This window comes from Protopterus annectens, chromosome 11.part0 (genome assembly GCF_019279795.1).
Source record: "Protopterus annectens isolate FY-2018-M chromosome 11.part0, PAN1.0, whole genome shotgun sequence".
NCBI classification, from domain to species: domain Eukaryota; kingdom Metazoa; phylum Chordata; order Ceratodontiformes; family Protopteridae; genus Protopterus; species Protopterus annectens.
This window is the reverse complement of record NC_056745.1, coordinates 147,463,842-147,491,643: the sequence shown is the minus strand read 5'-3', so window position 1 is coordinate 147,491,643 and position 27,802 is coordinate 147,463,842. Positions and strand designations below refer to the sequence as shown.

At 39.3% G+C, this 27,802-nt stretch overlaps 1 protein-coding gene across 1 annotated transcript in view; it reads right to left on the bottom strand.

Moving 5' to 3' along the window:
- Positions 1–27,802, bottom strand: part of AGBL3 (AGBL carboxypeptidase 3) — a 1,419,881-nt gene that overhangs the window by 1,269,384 nt on the left and 122,695 nt on the right. The window contains exon 2 of the mRNA XM_044087180.1: positions 288–374. Coding sequence (XP_043943115.1) covers positions 288–347 — 60 coding nt within the window. The 5' untranslated portion in view covers positions 348–374. The remainder of the gene's footprint in view (positions 1–287; positions 375–27,802) is intronic.

Genomic DNA, 27,802 nt, shown 5'->3' with positions numbered 1-27,802 from the left:
TTGTATTAAAGGATTGTACCTACTTATGTTGGTCCACAGAACTCTCATGTCTTTGTAGTGGTATCCCTCTCCCCAGAATGACTTCTTTGTGGTTACTTTCTTTTCTTATTCTGTTAACACTGGGTGTACTTCTGTGTTATACAAAGGATGAACAGTGAAAAACAGGAACCCTTTCACATGCATCCAACAACCCTGAAGCACAGAAATGGAATCTGGACATTTTCAAACTAGAGATACTGCAGCACTTCTTATTTCAGGTAGCAAAAAGTCGTAACATTGCAACTCACCGACTCATCATCACTGACAGAATTGTCAGTGTGCTGTGCTTTTTCTGTTTCTCCTGTCATGGCCGCTGAGTGACAGTCTCATCAAATCTGAATCAGAAAAAAAGAAAAACAGTTACTTGTACAACACAAAATAAAAAAAAATATTTCAGTTACCTTAACATGGTCTGACTAGGCAATGTCCTACACACACAAGTTCATTTTCTGCAGCTTCTGTCTGCATAGTGAGCAAATCTAAAGGGCATGATAACCCAGCATTCTATATATGCTCCTGAAAACAAGCACTTGCATCTATAGTATGCTCTACGTATTCCAAAAAAGAAGCGACAATGTTGGTGCCCTAACAAATACTGACTATATATTATAATGGGCATTTTTCCTTCTTGCATGCATATAAACTAATAATTCTTCCTCACTTATTCTTAGAAGATGTCATCAATAGCTCATTTGGAAATGCCTTAGTTGAGAAGAAAAACCGTTATCATAAATTACAAGAAAAAAGATATATTCGACAGGCAATGGTATAAATTAAACATAGTACAGTTAGCCCTATAAACAGCTGTGAAAAAATGCAGGGGTCTTAACTAAACTTATGGTCGAAATGTCATCAAGAAGCTTAGCCGCAATATCAGTTGATATTGACAGTATATTAGTTACCCCTGGTAATGTCCAGGCATAAATTTATACTTCCATTCAATTGATCAGTCCACTTTTATAAGTGTTACTTTGACATGTAGAGGGAGTATATTTCAAAAGCAGAGAATGTGCTGGGTTACAAATATGTCATGGCAACAGGTTTTGATCTTGCCTTGGAGGCTGAGATTTCTGGCAAAAGTAAAGGAAGGTGAAAAATGTAAAGACTTTTCAATGCTCAAAAGGTTAAACAGAAATCACCTCCCAGGAGGCTGTGTGAAACATTGTGCAGGGATACTTTTTATCCTTTGTGGTAGCTGAGATTTTGTAGTCATGAAATCTTTATAGTTTGAAATCTTTGGAATCTTTTAAATGGGCGAAGTTGCTTTGAGAGCTACTGCTTTCATGCATAAGTGTAATAAGGGAAGGGTACAGAGGAACCAAGAGTGCATGGATCCTGGAGGAAATACCCCTACAGATAACTTGAGCATTGAAGGAGGACTCCCTAACAATAATAAAGGCACAGTGAGCAAAAGGTAGGTACACGAGTCCAGAAAAACTAGGTGAGCTTTGAGAAGGGATACCAACAATGTGCTTAGAGTAGTGGAGATGTCTTTCATTAAGTTAAGTATAATGCATTTTTTAGCATTTACTGTGAACCTGTGACTGACACACTCAAAACTTGTTTAAGTCTAGACTCCATTGGAGTGGGTCTATGTCACATAATCTAACATTCAATTCCATGAAACTCTTGTTCAAGACAAAAAGAATGAACATTCAATTAAGCGAACAGTAACATTAGCAAATGTCTTAAACAGGGAATGGAATCAGCTGACCAACATCGCAATTGTCACAAACACCTCAGTATGTCAAACACAGCCAGATGGGGTCTGCATCCCCCACAACTCCCAACGTAGGGTGCTGCAACCCCACCCCCCCTACCTACAGATACCAACTCCAAGATCGCTCTACAGTGGGGAAGAGGGCAAATTTCCTGATGTTGGCAAACTAATTCCATTCCTTGTTTAAAATATTCGCTGATGTGAAGTCTGCTTAAGTGAATGTTTGCTCTTTTTGGTTCAACGAAAGGAGGTTTGCAGAGTTGAACATTCGATTATATGGCACAGACCCCTGTTGGAGTATCCAAGTGTTTGAAAATGACCTGGCAGCTGCACCCAGTTTGCAGCAATCAACAAACTTAGTTATCCATAGATCCCACACATCTGTTTTCATTTCTGGGAAACGGATGCTAATACATTGGGAGTCCCAGGACAGACTCCTGTGGGACCTTGCTAGTGACACTCCTCTGGCTAGAGAGAATACCCTGTATGTTAAACAGTTTAAGTTCTGCTGGTCATCAAATTAACTATCAAGTGGACTGCATATGGGTTTATGTTAAATTATGGTAGTTTATAGCAGTACTGGGATAGTGTCAAACACCTTCATAAAGTTGAGGTAAACAGTATGATCAAAAGACCTTCACATTTTGGACTTTAGAGACCCTTCTAGGAAACTAACTACATCCTTATGGATGATATTTGCATGGGTAATATCTCTACAGTTTCTGGGGTCTGACCTGGGGCCACCCTTCTGTAACAGTAACACTATGGCTATTCTCCATGCTTCTGGGAAATATACCTCTTTAGTTTGTCCTTCCATGGGTTAAGAAAGGTTGCATTAAGTGGTGAGAGACACTATCAGACAAAGGGATATTAATCGGGTATCAGGGAGCCAGTATTTTTGGTTTTGGTTAGAACAGATATAATCTGGTCCAAGCTGATTCTTGGGAAAGATGGGATGGTAGGTAATGTGGGGAATATCTTGCTGAGTTGGGGGAGGGGCAGTGAAATTAGCAGTGAATCTGTCTGCGAGGATATTACCAACAGCATCAGGATCAGAGTAAGTTTGGTTCAGTAAAAGGCATAATTTTTAAGTTGAAGGAAGCCTCGCCATTATTTTTAGAAGTGGTAGTGACCAGAGTTCACATTTAGCCTTTCATTTCTTGATAGTGCACTTGAGGGTTTTACTTATCAGTTTTACATACCTTTTACAGTAGAAGACTGGGGATCTGCTACAGAGAGCCTGAACTTTCTTCTTTTTGTTGTAAAGCTCATTTATATGGGAATTCCATCACATGGGATTATTTTCTGAATTTACCATTACTCATACATCAAATGTGTCTTTATAAACAAGGGAAGAGAATTCAGTGGAGTATGTATTAGGTGTTGGGTTATTTGGAGACCTGTATACTTTACAGTTAAAGAGGTATACAATTAGAAAACATGTTTTGGAGTAATCATGAAATACTGTGGATTGTTTTGGGTTTTCAAAGTGTGTCTTAAGGGAGAAGCTTACTGCGATGTAGGTATGTTTAACTAATGAGGTAGAAGTAGTAGTAAAAGAAAGCGACAGGATGGTAAAAATGTCAAAAAAAGTACTGACCTGGTAAGGAAAGGAACAATTTGATAAGGGAATTAGCATCACTAAACCTGAATAATCTTTGAATATATTTTTTGCAAGATGTATAGAGGTATGCCAGTTTATAGTGGGATAGTTAAACTTGCCTAAAAATAAGTGTATAGGGTTTGCTGGGGAGCTTTTGATTTGACTTAAGTAATGACAAATGATTTTCATGTGTAATGTAAATATGTTACACAAAGCTGGGAATTTTTTCGTAGATTTATGATTTATAGGGATATAGGCTCTTACTAGGTTATTGATCCATGAGGATTTTTAGAAGCCTGGCCATGTATTCCCCTGAAGTTTTTAGCCCTTATATTTTAAGCACAAATAATCCAGAGACGAGCAGAACATTTATATATTGACCATATCCATGAAGGACAAGGATGCTAAACCAGGAGTGCAACTTGCAGTTACTTATCCATTTGTCCAGATTATGTTCAATTAGTGTAAAAGAAGTACTTTGCTTTATGTGGAGAGAAAGATAAGTTTTACTTAAAATTCTGGATAAGTGGCAATCAAAGGACAGTTCAAGGTCTTTATAGGTCCCTAACTACTGGATCAGTTTTATGGGGCGCGTTATCTATATGATAGTTACAAGAGATTTCTTGCTTGCTGGAGAATACTATTACAGATTTCCTGGCATTTAGTTTTACTCAGTGGTTAACGAAACCCGCTATTGATTTGGGAAAGGCCCTTTTGAAGGATATTGATGTCCTCTGGGGAGAGTTAATCATGGCACCAAGTCTAAGTCATCTGCAAACGTGGTCAGCTAAAAAACCTCAACTGTAGCTTTCACCTCTTTAAAGTAAATTAATGTTTCAGAATGGCCTTGATAACCAAGTATAGGCAAAGATTAATGGATAGGTGAATGCAAAGTGAAACACCAGCTCTGACTGAAATTTTGGTCCAGTCTAGAACAGAAGATGCTGTTAAAAAAGGATAAAAAGTAAGACGTAAAATACTACATGATAATTACAAAAATAAATCAACCAGAACAGGTTAGAAAATATTAGAAAGCAGAATGGAAAAGCAATACAAGAAAGGAACAGTGGGAAAACATCTGTATAGCTCTCAGGTTTAAAACAAAAGTCCAGAAAGTTTAGGATTTTAGCATTAAGTGTTTGCATATGTATTTTTATAACCCAAGCAGACGTCACAGAATTGTTTTTCGCAGACAGCACTTGCTGGAGGTGTGATGGGAAATACAGAGAAGTAATTAAAATTGTTTTTGAGAATATAACAAGTTTACAGATTTAAGAATTACAAAATGCCTTGTCAGAAATGTTGGGGGAAGGAAATGATTGTAACTAATATAACTATGTATTTATTTATTTGTTTGTCTTTCTTGTTCCGGGAAAGTCTAACTGGGCAAAGTCTATTTTTAGTGGAAGCCTAGGGAGAAAAGCAACAGTTTCAGAAATTATTCTTTTGAGCTGAATTACCAATAACACCCCTCTGACATATAAAATTCACACCAATTAACACACAATATCTGGGATTTAATACTACAGCATTCGGTGGAGGCATGCAGCCAAACCCTAGACCAATCCATTTAATCCAGCCAGACAATACACCTCCTTATAAAATCCAAGCTCCACCATCCATCTCCTCCAAAACAGAAGCTCTAGCATCTTACTACTACATGTAAATGTTAGATGTATAACAATAAAATTCCAGGCTTACGCACATGTATTGCCATATGCTCTCCTGACGTATTCATCAGTGAAACCTAGCTAAAAAAAAAAAGATATAAATGAACAAATCCTGCCATCTGGCTATAATATTGTTAGACTAGACAGACAATAATCAAGAGCAGGAGGAGTTGCCAATATAGCAAGGAATACATTTTAAAAATTCCTTACAAATACTTTTAGAAATGTTGGGGGAGGAAATGATATTCCCAGAAGGTTCCACATTTTCACAATGCAGAACTTCTTATATCACTACTAAAATTAAACAATCACAAAACTATATAACTATGTATATATAACTATATCTATATATATATATATATATATATATATATATATATATATATACACACACACACACACACATATATACATATACTCACACATATATATATGGTTCATGTTAGTTCAATGAAAATCCACATCCCCGACGACCGGATCACCGAGACGAGATTGCCGATGATACACATCCCCGAAAAAGGTAAGTAAATGTATTACAGAACAGAATCTATTCCCGTGTCCGTAATACACTTAAAAAATTAACAAATATACCAACTCTGAGATCGCACCACATTGAGGAAATGAGAATACATCCCATTCCGCACTACTCACCATTGTCGTGGATGTGTGGTGTCAGCAATCTCGTCTTGGTGATCCGATCGTCGAGGATGTGGATTTTCATTTAACTAACATGAACATATATATATATATATATATATATATATATATATATATATATATATATATATACACATATCTATAGAGCCCTCCAAAGCAGACATCCAAGCAACCTCCAGCCCCCAACACAAACAATGAAACACATACTTCACAAAACCAGTGTGCCACGCAATCACAGCCCTTAAGGCAAAATAACATACCCAACATACAAGTAATAGGTGACTCTATAGTCAGGCACACTGACGTCCCACTCACTAGGCTGAATAAGGAGAAGGTTACTGTTAGCTGCCTGTCGGGTGCCAGGATCCGCCACATAACACATGCACGTGTCATTGTCCATGTTGGTGTGACTGACCTGAGCTGCACCTCCCTGGACTACATGAAAAGAGACATGGAAGAGCTCTCTGATCATGTAGCCCAGGCCGGTATGACCCTGACCCTGAGTAGCATCCTGCCCTCACCAAGAATTATACCATGTTATAAAGAAAAAAATTATCAATTTCAACAATTGGCTAAGTCTCTGGTGTCATTCAAAGGGGATCCAGTGTCTGTCTGCCTGGGATGACATGCTCGACAAGCCAAGCTGCTTCGCTAGAGACAGTTTGCACCTGTCACCCTTAGGCTTTCAAATACTGGCCAAAGCTCTTGCCACCCCCATATTGCCTTTTTTAGGCAAGGCTCAAAAGACAAACCCACCGCCATATAGCACAAGTAATAAAAATCTGAGGGTAATACTGCTCAATGCCAGAAGTCTAAACCTCAAAATGCACACACTCGAGGCACTCCTCAATATGGAGAAAATACATACATGTGCAGTAACAGAAACCTGGTTTAAGGCTCCAGAGAGCACCCCAGCACTACCAGGCTACAACTCATACCATACATTTTGGCCATAGAACCCAGACCAAAATATAAAAAGGCGGGGGAGTATCCATATTCATCAAGGATACCCACACCTCCAGGTTAGTGGCACAGCATGATGCTTCAGAGATTATCCACGTGCAACTAACAACAGGCAAAACTGCAATTCAAATTGTAGCTTGCTACAGATCACCCACCATGTCCCAGGACCCCCATTCCGCATTTATGGAAACACTGGGTAACTACCAAACACCCTAATATTGGGTGATTTCAACTACCCAAACATTAACTAAGAGAACTACTCAAGTACTAACTCCCTTGCCCAACATTTCCTAGAATTTATAAACTCAAACACCCTGGAGCAACTGGTCAACACTCCCACCAGAGGTGACAACATTTTGGACCTGGTCATCACTAACATGGGTGACTGGTGTTCCACACCGGAGGTCAACCCCTTGCTGGTTAGATCTGACCATAAACAAATCACTTTGGATATCCACATTCCGTCCCCAACCCCGGAAGAGGAAACCACTGTGAAAACTTTTCAAAAGCAAACTTCACATGACTTAAGACGGAGGTGGAAAGTTTTCAAAGCCCCCATGCTAAAGGATAACGCTGTCCAAGCTGCAAAATCCTTTACTAATGCATTCTACGGGCACCTACAAGAATGCATGGATCGTGCTATCCCAAGCAAAACCAAGACACACTCCTCCAAGAAAAGGAAACCAGTCTGGTGGACCTCTGCCATAAACAAGTTATACAACAGAAGGATGAAACTAGTACAGAAAAGAGTAAAATCCCAAGAAGGGAAGCCATCCCAGATCAGTATCAGCAAGAAACTATGATCCCTCATAAAATCGTCCAAGGTGAGCTTTGAAAGAAAACTTGCCAAGGACTCCAAAGATAACCACAAGGCATTCTTTAGCTATGTCAAGAATCTAAGTGGCAATGCTCAGATCTGCTCGGACCTAGTGCAGAATGGCACAAAATACACTGAACCAACCAATATTGCCAACATCCTGGCAGACAGGTTCAGTGCAAACTTCACCCCCATCTCACCCCCAAAAGGGCCCATAACCATACCAGAAGAATGTAGATCCCCTGAAATCACAGACGCTCAGGTTAAAATAGCCCTCTCCAAAGCCAAAAACATAGTATCAATGGGACCGGACGGTGTCCCAGGCTGCGTCCTACATGAGCTCAAAGACTAATTAACCCCTCACCTAAACACACTGCTCAAACTCAGCCTCTCCACAGGCTACGTACCCATAGAGTGGAGCACAGCAACAGTTATTCCGCTCCACAAAGGTGAAGCCACAACAGACCCTGGGAACTATTGCCCTATAAGCCTGATTAGCTTGGTCTGCAAGGCTATCGAGTGCAGCATTATTAACAGAGACATTAGGAACCTCCAAACACTGGACACTACCCAGTTCGGCTTTGTTAAGGGCAGATCATGCCTCCTAAACCTGGTGGACTTCTTTTAGACAGTTACCAAGGTTATAGATGAGGGAAAGGTGGTACACACAGCCTACCTAGACCTCGCAAAGGCCTTCAACACCATTCCCCGTTCTGGTATTATAGACAAGCTCACCAGCCTGAACATAAACCCCTATGTCACAAGATGGGTTGCCAGCTGGCTCATGGACAGAACCCACATGGTGAGAGTTGCGGGAGCTAGGTCTGACTCTAAACCGGTTACAGGTGGCGTTCCCCAGGGCTCAGTCCTAGGACAGCTCCTGTTCGGCATATACTTCTCAGAGGTACAGACAAGCACAGGAGGACTATGGCTGACCAAGTTCGCAGACGACTGCAAACTAGGGGCTATAATTGACTCATTGGCTGACTCAGACATCCTCCAATAGGGTCTCACCAAGATGGATACCTGGTGTCAAAATCATGGCCTCAAGCTAAATGCCAAAAAGTGCATAGTTATTCCCTTTGGAAATAAAGTACCCACAAACTACCACATAGGTTGTAGTCCCCTAAATACGGAAAACATAATAAGGGATCTGGGGATGCAAGTAGTTAGTAATCTCTCCTTTGATAATCACATTGCCAAAGTGGTTAGAAAATCCTTCTGTGGCCCACCTAATCACAAAAGGGTTTGCATCCAGATCAAAAGAGGTCATTGTGCCCCTCTACTTATCACTCATCAGACCCATCATAGAGTACAATGCCCCATTTGGGATGTACCTTACAAGACACCTGCAACAGCTGGAAAGACCACAGAAGTACCTCACCAAGAGGATCACTGGCCTCAAACAGATGCCCTACGCAGCTCGACTGAAGAAACTCCAGCTGTACTCGGTTACATACCGCCTGCTCAGAGGTGATCTCTGCCTGACATATAAGGCCATGTCCAACCCAGAATTGATGGACATGCTCCACCTAAAAAAAAACCTTATCCCCTTGAGCCACATGCTCTAGGGATCTAAACCTCACCACAAGAATAAATAGGACGTGCTGGAGGGGTAGATTCCTGTCCCAGAGACTTCCCATGCTTTGGAACAAGATTCCAATCTACATTAGGAAGAGCCCCTCGCTAGCACTCTTCAAGAGAAACCTTGACGAGTGGATGGGAAACAAAAAGTTTACCCCGGGGATCACTTCAGTGGCTCTGCTGGACAGAGGCACAGGGAAGTAATCTAAGGGGGCGAAAACCAACACATTCTGACTAGGCTTATAAATGCCTTCGGGCAGATAGCCTAGTACCTACCTATGAACCTATATACACACACACACGCTATATATATATATATATATATATATACATATATATATATATATATATATATATATATATATATATATATATATATACACACACACACACATACATGCATACACACACACACACACATATATACAACTGTATATCTATATAAATACTCTGTCAGGCAATAACACTCTAGTAGTGGAAGACCTACTAAACTGGTTTAACAACAACATTCTTTACAAAACTTTTACACCAGAAGACCTTAACATTGACTGGATAACATGAAACAAAATAAGACCATAACTCAATCAAACTCTATGGCTTTTCAAAAATCATAACCACCCCTACCAGAACTGATAAATGCAGTGGCAGAGAATCAGTACTAAGCTAGATACCAACAACCATAACACTTGTGCATCTGGCTGCCTACTTGACTTCATAAATGATCTGCCCACTTTTGCACTAAGACACTATAATAACCAAGGGAAAAAATATCACTTACGACAAAGTCCACAACTTAAGTTCTTTCAGTAAATAGATATTCATTGAGACACTACAAAAATGCAATTGAACACCTCTAAAATTACTACCTCTAAATGAGACAGTCTCAAATTTCAATTCTACTTTCCATAATATTTTTAATCAACAAGCTGCTGTCAGGACAAAAAGCTTAAGAATCCAAATCTGCTCCATATCCCAGAAAAGGCAATACTTTTCCATTTATGCTACACAGAGACAGAGCATCAAATACCTGGCTTCAACTGAATTCCATTCTACTCTAGAGAAATCTAAGAACCAAATAAACTAACACCAATCTACTTTTACCGTTAGGACCACCACCATAATAATCCTAGACTCTTTTGGAAATCTGTTAAGAACCTGCTCAAACTAGGACAACCCACCATACTAACCCCACAAAATACTACCACCACAGAACCTATAGCTGACAAATTTAAGTCTCATTTCATCAATACTACTTTTAAACTACTAAAAATAATCATACAAGCCAGTCTTTGAGATCAATTTCTGCAGCCTACTCAATGCTTTTCTCCTTCCAACCAATTGCCATGTTAACTATAAAAAAAAAAACATTCAGAAGAATTAAAGCCCACACCCGTTGCTGTTGATAACTTACCATCAGAATACCTTGCTTTGGCACCAACAGTACTAGTGTACATCTGGAAAACAACTTACAATAAGGTTGGTACTTATAGACCCATTTCCATTCTCTCCCCACTAGCCACGATCCTAGAAAGATGCGCACAAACTCAACTTATAAACTATTTAACTACTAACAATATTATCACAAACACCAAACATGGTTTCAAACCCAAACATAAGCTCACTATAGCCCTTCTTAGCGTCACAAACAATGTAAACTTAGAACAGAATAAAGGTTGCCTTACACACCCTCTCTTCTTCTTAGATTTATCCAAAGCATTCAGTACTGTTCTACAAAGCTACTAAATGAACACGCCTCATTAAACCTCTCTCAGTCTTTAATAATCTGGTTCCACAACTGCCTCTCTAACACACAACAGGCAGTACAGTGGTGACAAACTTATTCCTCCTTTCTTCCAATAACTATAGAAGTACTACAGGGATCCACTCTTCGACCACTACTCTAATATCTATACCAACTCCTTACACAAAGCATCCAACAATGGCAGAATAATTCAATATGCAGATGACTCCATCTCATTACTGCAAAAAATTACATAAGACACATTCACTTCTATTGAAATGTGGCTTTCCAACTACTAGCCCCTTTTTAACCCAAATAAAACAAACAAAGCTCATGCTTTTCATCCCTAAAAACAGTAACTGAACTCAAATCAACCTTCAACATCACCTCAAATGATAACAGCCCTCTTGAAGATGTATCCCAAACCAAACTGTATATCATAGATGACAACCTGAAATACAACTAACATATAGCTCACATAATTAAAAACACCAAAAACTTGGTACCTTACATAGATCCAAATACTACCTAACAAATAGTACCAAAAACTTAGAAACTACTTCCTTCTACCATCACTAGATATGTTTCACCCATACTTGCAAACATAAAACCAAATTTTATAGCAAACTTAAGCTCTTAAAACAAAATTGCCATATTCGTCTCCAACCTTCCTTCATATAGGTTCATAGGTAGGTACTAGGCTATCGGACCAAGGGCCTACGTAAGCCTAGCCAACAAGGTTCCCTAGCTTATGCCACCAAAGAAAGTTATTTTCCTGTGCCACTGTTGAGCAGAGACACAGAAGTGATCCCCGGGGTGTATTTCCTATTTCCCATCCACTCATCAAGATTTTTCTTGAAGAGTGCTATTGATGAACTTTGCTTGACATAGATGGGTAGCCTGTTCCAGAGTATGGGAAGTCTCTGAGACAGGAATCTATCCCTCCAACATGTCCTGTTTATTGTGGTGACAAGGTTTAGGTCCCTAGAGCATGTAGCTCAGAGGGATTGGGATTTCTTTAGGTGTAGCATGTCCAACAGCTCTGGGTTTGACATAGCTTTAGGCAGAGATCACCTCGGAGTAGGTGATATGCTACGGAGTAAAGTTGGAGTTTTTTGAGGTGGTCAGTGTAGGGCATTTGTTTGAGGCCAGTAATCCTCTTTGTGAGGTACTTCTGTGGCCTTTCCAGCTGCTGCAGATGTCTTGTGAGGTACATTCCAAAAGGGGTGTTGTACTCTATAATAAAAGTCTAATGAGCGTCGAGTAGAAGGGAACAATGACCTCTTTTTTCCTGGATGAGAACCCTTTTATGACGAGGTGTGCCACGTAGAAGGGCTTCCTGACTACTCTGGTGATGTGACTATCAAAGGAGAAACTACGGTCCACCTGGGTTCCAAGGTCTCATCACACATTCGGTGTTAAGTAGATTGCTGCCTATGTGGTAGTTCATGGGTACAGAGTTTTTACCAAAGTGGATGACACTGCACTTTTTGGCAGTGAGCTTGAGGCCATGGCTCTGACACCAGGCATCTGTCTCAGTGAGGCCCTGATATACCCATCACTGCCTTGGCCTAGCATTAAAGAAACTGAATCGGTTAGAATTACTCAGACACCTCACCTACTTCCAGTAATAACATCTCACACACTACTGTAATCAACATGAAAACTGCCCAGTATTACAAAACCTTCCATCCAACTACACAGTTAAGATCATCTAGTTTGCAAACTCCCCTAAGATCATCTAGTTTGCAAACTCCCCTTACCTCCTCCAAACAGCAGGAGACTGTATTCAAATTATATATCACACAATTGTGGAACTGTATCCTATTCAGTATAAAACTGACTTTAAACCTTCCCAAATGTAAGCTTCTTTTTAAAGAACCTCTCTCCCTTAAAAATGGTTATACTCCCGTCATACTCCTGACTAGTTCCAACAATGTCTTAAGCAACTCTTACTTTCCTTCCTGCCAGTTTTTTCACGCAAGGAGTACGCAATGACTAGCCTCCTCTATGCTATGTAACCCATCTCAACTACTGAACTCAATAATAAACCTTACAGCTTTTTTGTTTTTTTTTACCATCTGAACACTTAGGGTATGTATTTTAGTTTCTCTACCATCTACACCCATCCTTTCCTACTTTTCATCTTAAATTCCATTCAGTGTAAATAATGCACTTTCTCAGTCATGTTTTTTTTCACAATCTGCTCTGAATAAGCTGCTTTTATTTACTTTAAAGTGCTCTTTAATGAGCTATATTTTGTACTTTTCTAACTGGAATGTATATAGGTATGTGTTTCTATGTTTGTCAAGTATAAAGCTGTTCTGTATTTGTAAATGAAAATACTGTATAAAGTACATAAATGTGGAGCTGTTCTCCCCAAGTCTCCACAGAAAAGGGTAATGCTTGCCATCCCAGTCAGATTATCTGAATAATCAAGTGCTGAATAAAAGAATATAGGATATGAATTGCATAGACATGCTAAGAAAAATTCTGGACCGTTGGTAACCCTAACTCACAGATATCTAAAATGAGGGGGTAAGGATGTGTCTTTTCAGTGACTGTTAAGTAAACAAGTACTTTCTGGATTCAAGAAATGTAGGCATTACAATGTAAAAAGTGAAGAAGGGCTGGACAAAAGCATATTTAAGTTAAAATGCTGTACTCTTGGGCTGTTGGATATTGATATTTTGCAAAAGTGCACGCATTATAATATATGTAGAGTAAAAATGTATTCTTACTTTTACATAAGTGAATGCTTGGATTAATGCTCTTGGCTTAATCTAAAATATTTTTTTAGCTGTAAGTATCTGGGTTTGAAAAATAAGAAAACAATGTGAATGCAATGAGAAGTTTTCTTTTAGCAAACAAATGTTCAGTGTGAGTTAAATCTGAAGCTAAAGGCAGTGGTATATTCTGCTCTTATGTTTCCATGAAGACAAGCTAACTACAGGTGCAGGCAATACTTCTTGAGCAATCTGGCCATTGTTTGCTGAAAGAATTGTAAAATTAAAAAGGCACAAGGGCAAGCAGCTCAGTAAAAATAAAGGCTGAAATTATTGGAAATCAATAGGAGATAGCAGCTTTCCTGGTACCCAAATACTTCAATGCATTTACTAGAACAGTGTATAAATTAGTTTTATTTAAAGAGAGCCAGTGCACTTTTACTTAAGGTTAAAAGTTAATATTTTCTGAAAGCATGCAAGCTGTTTTTCACATCTGAGGCAAACAGTGACAAGAAAAGAACAGACAGCAATCAGGGTATGTAGATGCATAGATTGTAACATGCACTTTAGAATGGATATCATTAATTTTAGGTTAGGTAATGCCTATGGATGCAGCTGTCAGTTTGGGATAATTCTTCCTAACAGGAGGGTTAAACATTATTATTTGAAGATGTACATAGTTTTGTGTGATTGTTTTAAGTTTATAAGTTCAGGGTGTGTGTTTTGTTTTCTTGATGTTTTTTTTTTTAGTAAAACAAAATGTCTTGTAAAATGTGACAGGTTCAAATGGAGATGACAAGAAGCAACTGTATAAATTTGCCAAACATTAGTGGGTGTACATAAAGTACAGTTTTGTACCTACCATAAATGTAGATGTTCGAGGATCCACATTGCTACAGTCCTAACTATTGGGTAGTCCGCTGTCCAGTCGGCCCGAATACCAAAGTATATGGCTGACGTCGGTCAGGGCGCATTAGACTGACGTCAGTACGTCAGGGTACTAATGCGCATGACCGACGTCATATCCTCAGTCTTTTCTTGCCCCAGATGTCAGAAGACCCTAAAAAGACAAGGCCCAATATACCTGCACCAAAAATATGTACAATATATACAAAATTATCAGCATATAACCTCACCTACACAACCACCCCTAAACAAAGAGGGAAGGAGGGAGGTAAATTGGACTGCAGCAATGTGGATCCTCGAACATCTACATTTATGGTAGGTACAAAACTGTACTATGTTCTTCATTCCACATTGCTGCAGTCCTAACTATTGGGTAGAATCCCAAAGCAGAGGTAAGGGAGGCTGGCAAATCATAAAGAAGTAGGAGCTGACAACATGCCTTGCAAAATAGCTGTGGCAAAACCAGCCCTAGACTTAGAGTAGAGAGGAAGGTGATAATGCTTAGAGAAAGTATGCACTGAACTCCAAGTAGCTGCCTCCAAAATATCCTTAGTTGCCACCCCCCTTAGGAATGCTGTTGAAGTGGCAGTAGCCCTAGTGGAATGAGGCCTAATCCCAGCTGGAATTTCCTTGCCATGATGGGAATAACAAAAAGCAATGCAAAACCCAATCCACCTAGAAATAGTTTGTTTTGACACAGGCTTGCCCTGCGAACTCAAAGCAAAAGAAACAAACAACTGCTGAGACTGCCTAAAATCCTTAGTCCTGCTTAAATAATAACGCAATTGCCTGTGTACATCTAAAGTGTGCAAAATCTTTTCCCCTTTATTTTGGGGGTCTGCATAAAAAGTAGGCAAATGAATAGTTTGGTTTAAAGCCACACTAGAAACCACTTTAGGCATAAAGGAAGGATTAGTACGTAATGATACCCTATCCTTATGGAAAATCAAAAGGGCTCTACTGCCATAAGGGCCTGCAACTCAGACACCCTTCTTGCAGAAGTAATAGCCAACAGAAAAGCAGTCTTCCATGACAAGTATTTCAATTCAGCAGTAGCCGCAGGCTCAAAAGGTTGTAGAGTAAGTTTTTCCAACACAAAATTGAGATCCCAAGCAGGAGTAGGAGCTCTACGTGGGGTCTTATATTCTTTGCCCTCTAAGAAACTGCTTGAACAAAGGATGCGAAAACAATGGTGGGTCACAATCATAGTGAGCTGAAATTGCTGCAGCATGAATCTTAATGGAAGAGAAGGACAAACCTTTGTCCAATAACTCAGTAAGATATTGAAGAGCCACACTCAAATTAGGCTCAGAAATCTCCAAATTCTTTGCTGTACTCCAAAATAAAAATCTCTTCCATTTTTCTGCGTACACTTTCCTTGTACTAGGTCTTCTAGCTTCCATAATCACATTTAAAACTTGTTGAGGAAGTTGAGACCTGCTGTGTTTCAACACAGAATATGCCAGGCTGTTAGATGAAGAGAGTGAAGCTTGACATTGAGCAGATGACCGTCCTTCTGAGATAACAGATGTGGAATCAAAGGTAAAGGCCATGGAGGCTTCCTTACCAGACTCCTTAGTAGTGGGTACCAGTGTTGCCGAGGCCAATCTGGAGCGATTAAAATCATCCTTGGCTTGTCTTGTCTGACCTTTAAGAGCACCTTTGGAAGAAGAGGCAGAGGTGGAAAGGCATACACATGAAGATTTTTCCAACTGAAAGACAGAGCATCCACTTTCCAAGCTGTGTGATGAAACCCCTTTGTGCAAAACTTTGGCAGCTGGTGGTTTAGTGGAGAAGCGAACAGATCTATGTCTGGAGTTCCCCATGACACTGTCAATTTCTGAAATACATGAAGATCCAGTTTCCACTCGTGGGGATCCATGATTTGTCTGCTTAACACATCTGCTAAGGAGTTCTGTGCTCGGCAGAAACCTTGCCTGAAGAGTTAGTTGCAAGCTGAGCGCAGTCTCCCATAAAATCATTGCTTGCCTGCATAGAGGATAAGAATGTGTTCCCCTTGTTTGTTGATGTACCACATGACAGTTGTGTTGTCTGTTAGAATCAACACCTGCCCTGGAAGAAGTAACTCCTTGAAAGCCATTAATGCAAACTGGACTGCTAACATCTCCTTCATGTTGATATGTAGATGCTGTAGTCTGGCAGGCCACTTGTCTTGTATCCACTTTCCATTTAGATGAGCTCCCCAAGCAATGTCCGAGGCATCTGTCGTTAAAATCTGACTCGCCTCTGGCCGGGTCACAGAGAGTCCCTTGTTTAGGTGACATTCCTGAGCCCACCACAAAAATTCTTTTTGAAGGCAAGGTATTATTTGAATGACAGTGTCCAAATCCTGGCAGTGCTGTGTCCATACATTTTGAGATACCATTGTAGCTTCCTCATATGCAGTTTGGCATTGGGAAGCACCAGAATACAAGATGCCATGAACCCTAATGCTTGAAGGACTGTCCTTGCAGTCAGCACGGACTGATGAGATAGTTGATGGAAGTAAAGTGATAGACTCTTTTGTTTGTCCGGGGTTAAAAAGGCCATCTGGGCTGCTGTATTCAGTCTCACACCCAGAAAGCACATGTCTTGAGAGGGTACTAGACTGGACTTTATTTCATTCACAGAATACCCTAGGCATCTTAGCACTGCTATAACATATTCCAGATGCTGTAGAAGGTCTTCCTTTTCTTGAGCCAGAATCAGGCAGTCGTCCAAGTAAGGATAGATTTGAATTCCTTTTAGCCTGAAGTAAGCTATCACTGGAGCCAGAACCTTTGTGAATACTCTGGGCGCAGTAGATAAGCCAAAGGGCAATGCAGAGAACTGATAATGAGAATTTCCAGCTCGAAACGCAGATACTTCCTGCAACTTAGTCTTATAGGCACATGAAGGTAAGCTTCCTTGAGATCTAAAGTTACCATCCAGTGATCTTTGCCCAGCAGAGGTAAAAGCTGTTGTAACGTCAACATCTTGAACTTGGGAATGTCCAGATAAGTGTTGAGGATAGATAAATCCAAAATTGGTCTCCACGTGTACCCCTTCTTTGGTACTAGGAACAGGCGAGAATAAAATCCTAGGCCCCTTTCTGATACAGGGACTGGCTGAATGGCCCCTATTTGGAGTAACTGAGAAATTTGCTTGTGAGCCTCTTTCCTTTGTGGAGGAGGAACGTCTGGCATGCCTTTGAAAGGGGCAATGTATGGAAATAAAACCTGTAACCGTGGTGAATGATATCCAACACCCATCTGTCTTGAGTAATTAAATCCCAATTTTCTTTGAAAAGAGACAGTCTTCCTCCCAAAGGAGCTGCCAGACGAGAATCTACTGGCGGCTGAAAAGGCAGGTCATTGGGTCTGTTTACGAAAGGACTGACCCCTGCCCTCACCAGAAGTCTGAGCAGGTGAACTCCCTGTTCTAGGCCTAAAAGAACCTTGAGCTCTGCCCCTACCACGTCTAGACCTACCCCTAGACTGGGAATCATAAGCAGGATATGTCCATCCCTTAGTAGGCCAATTTCTACTAAACTTCGGTGGCTGCACCTGCAAAAATCTTTAACAGTTTGCATAGACTTAGCTTTGTCCTCCATTTTCTTTAAAACTGCTTCCACAGGCGAACCAAACAACACATCAGACTGTAAAGGAGCATCCAAAATCCTTGTCTTAACATGCTCAGCTAAATTCTGATCCCTCAACCAGGCATGCCTGCGAAGAACTGAACTAGTGGCAGCCACCCTCGAGGAGGCCTGTACAGCATCAAAACCACATTGCAAAGAATGCTTACCCACTTGTTCAGACACATGAACTAAATCCAGCAACTCTTTACACTCAATACCTTCCGCCAAAGCATCCACCTTAGATTTCAATTGTGAAAGGAGATAATTTTGATATTTTAGCATGTGAAACTGACAATTCAACGCCCTCATGGCTAAAGTGGAAGAAGTATACACTTTCTTTCCCCATCTATCCAAAGCCCTTGCCTCTTTATCAGTGGGAACAGGGTTTTTAACAACAGAGGCCTTAACACCTTTAGGTCCCTGAGAAACAGTCTCGGGTCTGCCCTAGGACTCTTAAAAGATACTTATGAGCTTCAGGCACCCTATAGTACCTATCAGGTTTAACAGGAGCAGGAGGCAAGGAATCAGGGTTCAGGGAAGCCTCTGCAAAAACATCTTCTACCACATTCAACACAGGAGGTATAGCTAAGGGCCTATGCTGGGGTAAAAACAAGAATTCCCTAAGCCTTTTCCTAGAATCAGAGTAATCTTGGCCTTCCCATTTAAAGTGCTCCCTCATGGAATGCAGAGTCTCTGAAAATGAGAAATCCTCAGGAGGAGAAGCTGTAGGAGTGGAATCATCCACATCAGAATCAGAATAAGGAGGATACTCCTGCAAATCTTCCGCAGAAGACTCAGAAGCCTCTGAACACTGTTCAAAACTCTCAAGCTCAGGTTCCACCCTAGGCCTCTTATCAGGAGGGGGCATAGAACCTCTAATCAGAGTAATTAAATCTTCTGCCATTTTAAGCATATGTTTCTTAGGCACAGAACCTGAAGTACTAGGAGAAGCCCCCACTGAAGCTAAACCTGGCCTACCTCTCAAAGAAGTTTTGTAAACAGAAGGAGAGGCTCTAACTACCTTGGGAAGAGAGGGAAGAACAGTTACCTGAGAAGCCCCCTCAGCCTGGCCTACCTCCTGAGAAGGCACATCCTGCAACAGTAAAGTCTCTGCCTGAGACTCCAAAGAAACTCCTGGCAAAACCTCTGGCTCCACTGAGCCTTCTAAAGAACCGACGTCTGGGACTGCCGGTTCATCAACCCTAGGCTTCGCTGTTTTGTCCTTGCGCTTTTGGAAGCGGGCGACGGAGCATCCGACGGCATTTTATAATTACAACGCTTCCCAAACACTAACCTGGCACAGTCTAACCGTCTCTTAATAGTGCGTTTGTTAAATCTAGCACAAGAGCGGCATCCAACAACGCCGTGCTCAGGCCCTAAACAAGGTATACACAAGGTATGGTAATCCCTATGAGGTATCTGTTTCCCACAAGAAATACAGTTATTCACTTTTTCTGACATCCGGTTAAATACTGAGGCAAGAAAAAACCAAAATGTTCCCCAACGGGGTACTTAGCCAACTTTGATTCGGTCTGAAACTCCGACTTCAGAAAATTTCAGAACGCCAACCTGCACTCGCAAAACTGCTTCTGCATCGGACCATGCGGCAAAAAAGACTGAGGATATGACGTCGGTCATGCGCATTAGTACCCTGACGTACTGACGTCAGTCTAATGCGCCCTGACCGACGTCAGCCATATACTTTGGTATTCGGGCCGACTGGACAGCGGACTACCCAATTGTTAGGACTGCAGCAATGTGGAATGAAGAACATCACAAGTTGGAAAGAGACATTTAAAAAATTGTCATATATAATAGGTGGTGTGAAAACTGGTAGAGAAGGGTGAAGGCTGCCAGCCTAGCCAGGTAGAATTTCGCAGATAATTCTGTCATTTGTAAATATGAATGTAAACTACAGGCTTGTTGTCTTAAATGTAAAGAAATAATGTTACATGTGGAACTGGAAATAAATGTGACAACAGTGCACTCTACTGATCAAAGTAAAGCATGTGGTGACCCTTTGAAGTAGACAGTGGTGCCGAAAAGTCTAGATGAAGAACTTCTTTCTATTGTTTTAACCAAGAGTTAAACTGCTAGATTTAAACATGCAAATGTATTTTTATTGCCCTGTTCCTGACCAGCTGCAAGATAACAAAGGGGAGATGTTAAGAATGTAAATGCAGTTAATGTGTAGCCTGGGAAGTCCAGGAAAGTGAAAGAATGATGTGATGTTTATCAGAACTGCAATTTCAATTTAAACAGAGAGAATCAGAAGGCATTAAGCATTTTTGTCTTGATCATCCAACTCACAGCACTCTGCCTGTTGTCTTATGCAAGTTATCTTAGACTTGTGTTTTCTTTTAGAGATAGCTAGAAACTAGAAACTATTAGACTAAGTGTTTTTCTGTGATATGAGAACTGTATTACTGAATTATTTTAAGTATTTCTGTGTGATCTCTGAACTCTTGACTAGCATGGACTGTGTAGTAGAAAGTATTGTCTTGTGGTTTTATTTATTTATTATTAAATATTTTAAAACCTTTTAACCATGGCTGGCTTGTATAGAGATAATTTAAGCTATAGATTACATTGCATATTTATAGTGATTACTGTACCAAGTCACTGTAATAAGCCTTGACTGTTAGTCACATCTACCAATTGGATAATACTGCACAGTAATAATTGGACACCCTTTTAAGGGCCTTTGGGTAGCTGATAATATTAGCTGGGTGGTGGCAGTAATTACTACAGTATAGTCTGGGTAAAAGGGGCACAGCTGGAGAACCTGTGCCAGCCTTCCCCAGAAGTGTATGTGTGGTTGTGTAAACTCTTATTTCAAAGTGTGTGTGTGTGTGTGTGTGTGTGTGTGTGTGTGTGTGTGTGTGTGTGTGTGTGTGTGTGTGTGTGTGTATGTGTATGTGTACGCATGTCAGGTACTTGGGCAGAGGCACGAAGCATTGGTTGGACAGAGGGTACTGGTAATTTTAGCTTGCCCAGCTAGGCTGAGATCTGGACCCTATAGCCGTGCCAGTAGGGAGTCTTATTGGGGACTTGGGGAGCAAGGGAGCGACCAGCCCCAGACTGACTGTGATCGCTGTGTGCTCTTATGGGAAATTGCACTTTACTGTGTGTACTTGTTATCCTTTCCTCATATATGAGACGCCCTCTCAGATGTTAGTGGTGAGGATTGAGGCTCCTTAATTGCTGGGCCAGGGCACGGGCATCACAGGTGGGAATAACTTCATATCATAATGGCTATGCTATCCATAGTAGTTTGGATTGTAAATGGCCTCAAAGGTATGGACAAAAAGACAAGAGTTGAGGATTATATTAAGAAATGGAGAGTGCAAATAGCAACGTTACACATACACATTTGGAAAGACACGCATGTAAATTTGATAAAGAATTGACTTTAGGATGGATATTCAGCAGAATATCAGGGAGAAAGGAAAGGGTTACATATACTCACTGGAGCTCTAATAGTGACAGAAGAGGGAAAAAAACAACTGTAGATTTATGGTAGCAAGGGGGTACTTACTCTGCTATCTATTTAGATTCCACTTAAAACTGCTATTATTATGCTTAAGACATTTGTGGGAGAAATAATCATCTTTCATTAGGGAATATTACTTATAGGTGGGGACTAGAACTTGATTTGCAACAGTGAGTATGTACCTGGGATGCCTAAAAGGGAAAATATAAAAAAGAGGGTCGATTTCTGAAAAAAATTATGAAAACATTTTTAGATGCAACTTCAGTAGTAGGAATTCAGATAATTTACATTTTATTCTCAAAGATAAAATAACTTGACTAGGCTAGACAGAAATTATATTTCACAGGAACAAGTGCACTTACTTGAACGCTCTGACATGCATCAAATAATTACTTCAAATTATGCACTAACAAAGAACAGATAAAAATGCAGGATGATGAAGTAAAAAGGAGACAATGACTCTTCCCCACCTACCTGTTAAACACAGAATGGCGAGTGGAAATTATTTGAGAGTTATTAAGGAAGATAAACATTTCTTCAGAAGTTATAGCTAGTAAGTGGGATATAATGAAAGTGCAGTTTAAAAATAGGCCAACATAAAAAGAGAGATGGCTATGAAGCAACAGGAATTATTTAGAGCAGCTGACAAAAAGTTTTACAGAATAAGGGTAATCTCACAGAACAAGAGTAGCAACTACAGAATACTAAAGAGAAAATAAGCGGTATCTAAATAATATGCATGAGTTCAGAAACATTGCTATTAAGAAACTATTTTTGATAACTCCAGAGCAATAAACACAGCACAATTTAGTCAACAGAAAGTAGAAAGGATTATTGCAAAACTTAGGAAGCCTGCAACTACAAAATAGCCAGACATCCTGTAGAGTTATTACAGATATTTTGGAAATTCTATGAAAATCAGTATAAAGCACATAAATGTGGAAATCAAGAAAGATCCCAAATGGAAATATTTATGGAAAAGGTTAGAGGTAGAGGAGGCTTAACAATTAATAGTTAAGATAGGAGGGGATGAAATAAAAACAGTGAAGTATAATCAACCTGCAGGAAAGTCTCCAGGAACAGATGGTATTCCTATGGAAGTTTGGAAGCTAGGAGGGAAGAAAGTAATGAAGATTTGATAAGGATTTGTAGAGTTTTGTTAAAAGGAGGGAAAACATCAACATCCTGGAAGAAGGCTGTGATGGTTGCAATATCTACAGATGATAAAGACCCATCAGGCCTATTTCAGTTTTAAACCATGATTATAAATGTTTATGTCTATAATGCCTAAAGAATAGCAAAGGTGTTGCCAAAATTGACAGATATGGATCAATGTTGTTTTGTGGAGGGAAGGCAAACATCTGAAAACTAACAGAACAATGATGATCCAGAGGGAAGCAGAATGTAAGAATACAGCTGTTGTTGGTGGGGCTTTACGCAGCGAACGTATTCCACAGAGTAAGGTGGGATTTTGTGAGTAGGGCAATGGAATAATTTGTATTCTCTGATACAGTAATAAAGTTAAGTAGGAGGATATATGAGAGATAGGAGACAAGAACTGAAGTGGGAGGTCTGAACAGAGGAACCAGATAGGGGTGTCCTCTTTACTCTTTATTTGCTTTATATTTAGAGCAATTGGCAAACAAAATAAGGGACTCAGAAATTCAAGTTGATAATTGGTATGGTAATTAAGAAAAGTTGCTTTATTTACAGACATTATTTTACAGAATTACTTTACAGAAAGTCATCTTAGTGTTGGAGCAGCCAGCCCACATATTTGAAAAAGAAAAAACAAACACTGGATCTGCAGAAATCAGAAGAGGTTAGAAAAGATCTGAAGAGAGATTGTTCTCCTGTAAATTGCTTATCCAATGGAAGGGCATGTGTATCTCTCCAATGTATGCAACAAAGCCTAGAAGATTTGGGATTTTTGCTTGGAAGTGTTTGAATAGGTATTTTATATCCCACACAGACTACAAAGACTTTTTTTCAGGTAGATGGCAAATGTTGCAGATGTTATGGGGAAGAAAGGGGTAACTGGGAAACATATGTTTTGGGAGTATAATGAGTTGGTAGACTTTAAAAAATCCCTACAGAGAACTTTCAGAAATATTGGCGAGCAAACAGGTATAACTAAAGAACACAGGGATGAAGATGGAACACAGGATCTAATTGCACAGACATACTAAGGCCTTGTTAAGTATAATTCTGGTGGCTGCCAAAAAAAAAAAATTTAGAGAAAATGGAAATGAAAGTCTAAACCAACTATATCTGAAGTACTGAATTCTGCAACAGCGATAAAAGAACTGAAGTGGGATCTTTAGAAAAGGATAGGAGCAAATCACACAGAAATAAATGGAAATTGTGTGAACAATACATGCAGAATCGTTACCTGGACGAGAAGAGAAGTTTAAGGGAAGGCAGGAATTGAGCAATTTATGTAATGTTGGATTAATGCTATTTATATAAAAAACATGTGATGTATAATGCATGTAACTGTGAACATGTTAATATAGCTTGTTTTCTTTAATATAAATGTTTGCTTATATCTTCAGTGATAATTCAATAAAGGTATAAAAAAGATATGCCCCTTTTTCTAAAGGAGTTGCTCATATTATTAAACAGCATTATTGTATATTTAGTGAAATAATTTTAGCCACTAAATTTAGGATGTCCCCAAAGGCATCTTATTGCAATTCTGCCCCTCCAAAGGACCACTTGGCCCATTTGGATATGTTTCCTCTTTCATCTGAAAGGTTGCTACAGTTATAAGGGATGTTCAGTTTGATCCTTTTGGGATAGTTCCGGGACATCATTAATATTGATAACGTAGTACTTTCTGTGACTATTAAAAGCTTTCATGTACTGGCAGCTTTACTGTATTAGCTTCCCGTGCAAAAAAACATGATGTACGCCCAACATCTAGGGCAGTTAAAAAAACCAAATACTAGAACATCTCGGAGACAATAGAAATGGAATATGCATACAAAGCTCTGGATAGTTTATTGATGCAGTACTTTTGCTACATCATAATTCAAATGTCAGGTTTGAAAATTGTCTTGCTTTACACCTTACCTGAGACTAGTATTTTATTAGATAAAGCTATATTTTTAATACATTTAAAAGCCAAACATATGTTCATATACAATACTTTATATTCTAATGGTTAATGAGTTGCAGTATAAGTATTTAATCTAATTTATTGCGTCATTTAGTTGTCTTTTCTGACTGGTTGTTGAACGTGTTGGATGCATTAATTTCTTTCTTTTTGTATTGAATTTTAAACTTGAAGGCGTTATGCTGAGGCATTAGTTGATGTAATAAAAGTCTTATAGTTCCTTGCATTTTCTACATCTGGATATTTATTTTACATTTGTTTACCGGAAGAGTCCAACTGGGATAAAACCTATTTTCAGTAGAGGCCTGGGGAGAAAAGCTCCACATACAGAGATTATACAAAAAAATTATACAAGACTTGTACAAGAAATTATACAAAAAAAATACAAGATTTAAAGTACACCAGAAATTACATTCTATGCTATTATAGCTGACATTTGTATTATACAATCATCTGATATAATTCCTTATTGTAGTGCAGGCATTGCAATTTCACAAAGTAAGCTGAGGAAGGGTTTGTAGGGGGGAAATTGGACAGAAAAAGATGAGGTTCGAGATTATCTAGACATGAGTGAGAGCATAGATTATGAGGTGGTCAGGGAAGAAAAAGTATGACTAGAAACTATTAAAACTAGTTAGCCTGGAGTAGTACAGGAACAAAGACAGGCGTCATTAAGATAAATTAAGAATATTTTTGAATTGGTTGGTATTTGTGTTGGCTCTGATGCTGTGAGGTAGTGAATTCCACCTTGTTGCTACATAATAAGAAAATAGCGAGTCCTCTGCCATATTAGTGGATTTGGACATCTGTAGTAAAGATTTATTTGTTGAGCGAACACTTCAAAATATTATCCAGACCCATACCACAAATCGAAGGGCAGGGTTTTTTTCAGGTTGATATACTAGTTTGTGTGCCAAGGTTAATTGGCTATAAGATAGAAGTTATGGGAGTTCTAGCCAGGAAAGTTTCTTTAATGAGTGACAGTGGTGTGGATGTGGGCATGTGAATTAGGCAGTTAGTTGCAAATTTAGCTATTTTATTGTAGCATGTTTCAAGTTTTAATCTGTCTTTTTAAGGTTGGTGAGAATTGGGGAAGCATACAGAAGTGTTGATAAAAGATGGGTTCTAGCAATGGCAGCCCTAGAGATGTTAGATACTTTTTATTTCTGTGAAGAGTACCCATTTTTTTGTGAACTTGTGAATCGTGATTAATTTTAGTATTATTCCTAGCTGTAATGAAGAAGGTGCTGGGAGGATATGTGGACAGACTTCATGCCTAAAAGTAATAAGAAAGAAAATCTATGCAATGAAGTTTTCTGGATGAAACTAAGTTGCCAGAATACTGCTAAACAGTTTTGTATGCACAATCAGATCAGTTAGAGTTGAAGGGAGGATTTAAGGCCATTTCACACACGGTGCCTTCCTCAGAAGCGAATACTGAATTTTTCAAAGAAAAATTAATAGACATGGAAGATAAGAGGATGATGTAAAAATATGGATTTTACTGGCATCCCTGAGTGGAAAGATGGTATTGGATGTGTGGAATACATTACTGAGAAGTTAGCTGAATGGACTAGAATACCTGCTGAATACATTTTTACAGATACAGCTTGTAGGGTATTTCTCCCAAAACATCTAAAGGCAAGGATCCCCAAACTATTCCTTCTGTGTTTTCAATCTTAAATCCTAAAAAAGAAGACTTTTTCTAAAAATGTGGTCCCCAGAAAGAAAAAAAGTGGTGATATTCAGAGACTCTAGTGTTCTGTGTGACCAGAACTATTCATTAGAAACCAGAAAAAGAGCTACCTTTCAAGCAGCCACTAAACAATGCAGGCAATGAAAAATCATATTCTGTCTATATCCTGCACACCTCTACCAGGGTGATCAGTGGCATTTTATATACCACAGGATGCAGATGCAAACAAAAAAAAAATCAAACAGGTACACAAAATTCTCCTAAAAACACAGATAATTAGGGAAATATATCTGGAGAAGCATCTACAAATGGTAGCAGGTAGCAAAGTTTGACATTTGATCTGTTTCACCTTTTTGAAAAAGAATAGTGGGAAAAAAATCTGCATTTGCTGTGAGCAAAAAGAAGTTGAACAGCTACCTGAACTGTTAAGAACTTTTATGTAACTATACTTGTTTCTTGGTTCCTCTGCTCCAGCTACCTTTTTATGTCAAGAATATGCAGTTTTAAATACAATGCTGGACTTAGCTGACTGTATTAAATGAACTTGGTCTAAGTACTAAACTGTATTTGCTTAATTAACAATGTTTAAACTTAAGAACAATGGTTAAGGCAAGTACCTGAATTTGTATTATATTAGACTTTAAAAATATAGCAAAAGTAAGCTGTATTTGTTGCGAATAAAAGAAATTTCAATGTCTGGCTGAAATAAGAAGTTTTGTGGTTCCTTCTTTTTCTTGGCTGTTATCCATCGACCATCTCATTCAAGTTAAGAAATTGTAAAGTTAGCTAAGAAATTGATTCTCTTTATGATTTTGGATGTTAGTGGTTGTGTTACATGGACTTAAAATTGTTCAGAGCAGTACCTGTAAAAGTCAATAAAAAATTTTAATTTTGATAGCAAAGATTAATGCACAGAGTTGGAATGTCACTTCAACAGTAGCACTCATCTACAGCCAATGTTCACACCACCAGGAAGCTAGTCCGGTCTGGGGGTTGCTCTACTATACAACATAAACACATGGACACACCTATGTCCAGTTTACTGTGTCCAGCTCACCTACTGCATACCTTTGGAATGTGGTAGGAAACCAAAGAACCCAGAGAAAACTCATCTGAACATAAGAAGAGCATGCAGACTCCACACAGAAAGCACCGCAATCAAGGATCAAACTGAAGAACCATTTATGCTACCCACTGCACCACAATGCAAGCACTTGATTTTTGTTAAGTTCAACTACTGCCCGGCTATAAACAAGCTTGTTACAGCAATAAGAAAATTTGCAATTGGCACCAACCATCTAGGCAGACAGGAAATCAAGATTTCCAAGCATTTGAAGGAGCCAGGCAGTTTCTCTCTCTCTCTCTGTACACACACACACACACACACACACACACACACACACACACTATATATATGCATATACACACATATTGTATGTTTTATACATAC